Here is a 747-nt window from a genome sequence, read left to right as displayed (position 1 = left end):
CCTGATAGCCCAGGGAGCAGACTCTGGGGGTCCCCATAGGGATGTGGCTTTTTTGAGGTCCCCAAAGTGACCAGGCTCTGGGGTCCCCACAGCCCCATAGGGACAGGGCTCCGGTGGTCCCTGTGGTCCCATAGGGATGGGGTTCTGGGGGTCACAGTAAAGATCAGACTCAGGGGGTCCCCACAGCCCCACATGGCCCAGACCTGGCTGTCCTGATCCCAGCCCCTGCCCCATGTCACCATGGCCATGATGCCAGGATGGGGGCAGCCCCCCAGGCACCCTGGCCAAATCCTTCTCACCCTGCACCTAGCATCCCCCCTTCTCCCCATGTCTCCCTCTGGAAGGACCCACTGGGGCAGGGATCCATCTGTGGGTGACACCAGGTCCTGGCCAGCGTTTTGGGATGCAGGGGAGAGCACCCGTGGTGTCCCCAACCCCTCCCCAGTCCCCCCATCACAACAGACCCCGCTGTGCTGGGATGGCACCGGACGCCTGAGCCTCCCCCTGCCTGGGACCAGCCATGGAGACAGTTGTCATCGTGGCCATCGGGGTGCTGGCCACCATCTTCCTGGCATCCTTCGTGGCGCTGGTGGTGGTGTGCCGGCAGCGGTACTGCCACCCCAAGGACCTCCGGCACCACTATGACACCAAGTGAGTGACCCATGGTGGTGGCACTGTCCCTGTCCCCAGTGTGTGAGGGGAGTCCCCAAACCCCATGGGCTGGGGATGGTGCTGGGACATGTCACC

General features: G+C 64.4%; 1 protein-coding gene across 1 annotated transcript in view; it reads left to right on the top strand.

Annotated features, from left to right (window-relative positions):
- Window positions 1-520: 520 nt before the first annotated feature.
- The window catches only part of TMEM98 (transmembrane protein 98), a gene marked incomplete at its 3' end in the record, with an annotated part of 1,063 nt that continues 836 nt past the window's right edge, over window positions 521-747 (top strand). Inside the window, 1 exon segment of the mRNA XM_010016481.1 lies at window positions 521-651. Within this exon segment, the coding sequence (XP_010014783.1) occupies window positions 521-651 (131 nt within the window).

Source organism: Nestor notabilis, unplaced genomic scaffold (genome assembly GCF_000696875.1).
Source record: "Nestor notabilis isolate BGI_N333 unplaced genomic scaffold, ASM69687v1 scaffold18226, whole genome shotgun sequence".
NCBI lineage: Eukaryota > Metazoa > Chordata > Aves > Psittaciformes > Psittacidae > Nestor > Nestor notabilis.
The sequence above is the reverse complement of the archived record's forward strand: the minus strand, read 5'-3'. Positions and strand labels throughout refer to the sequence as shown.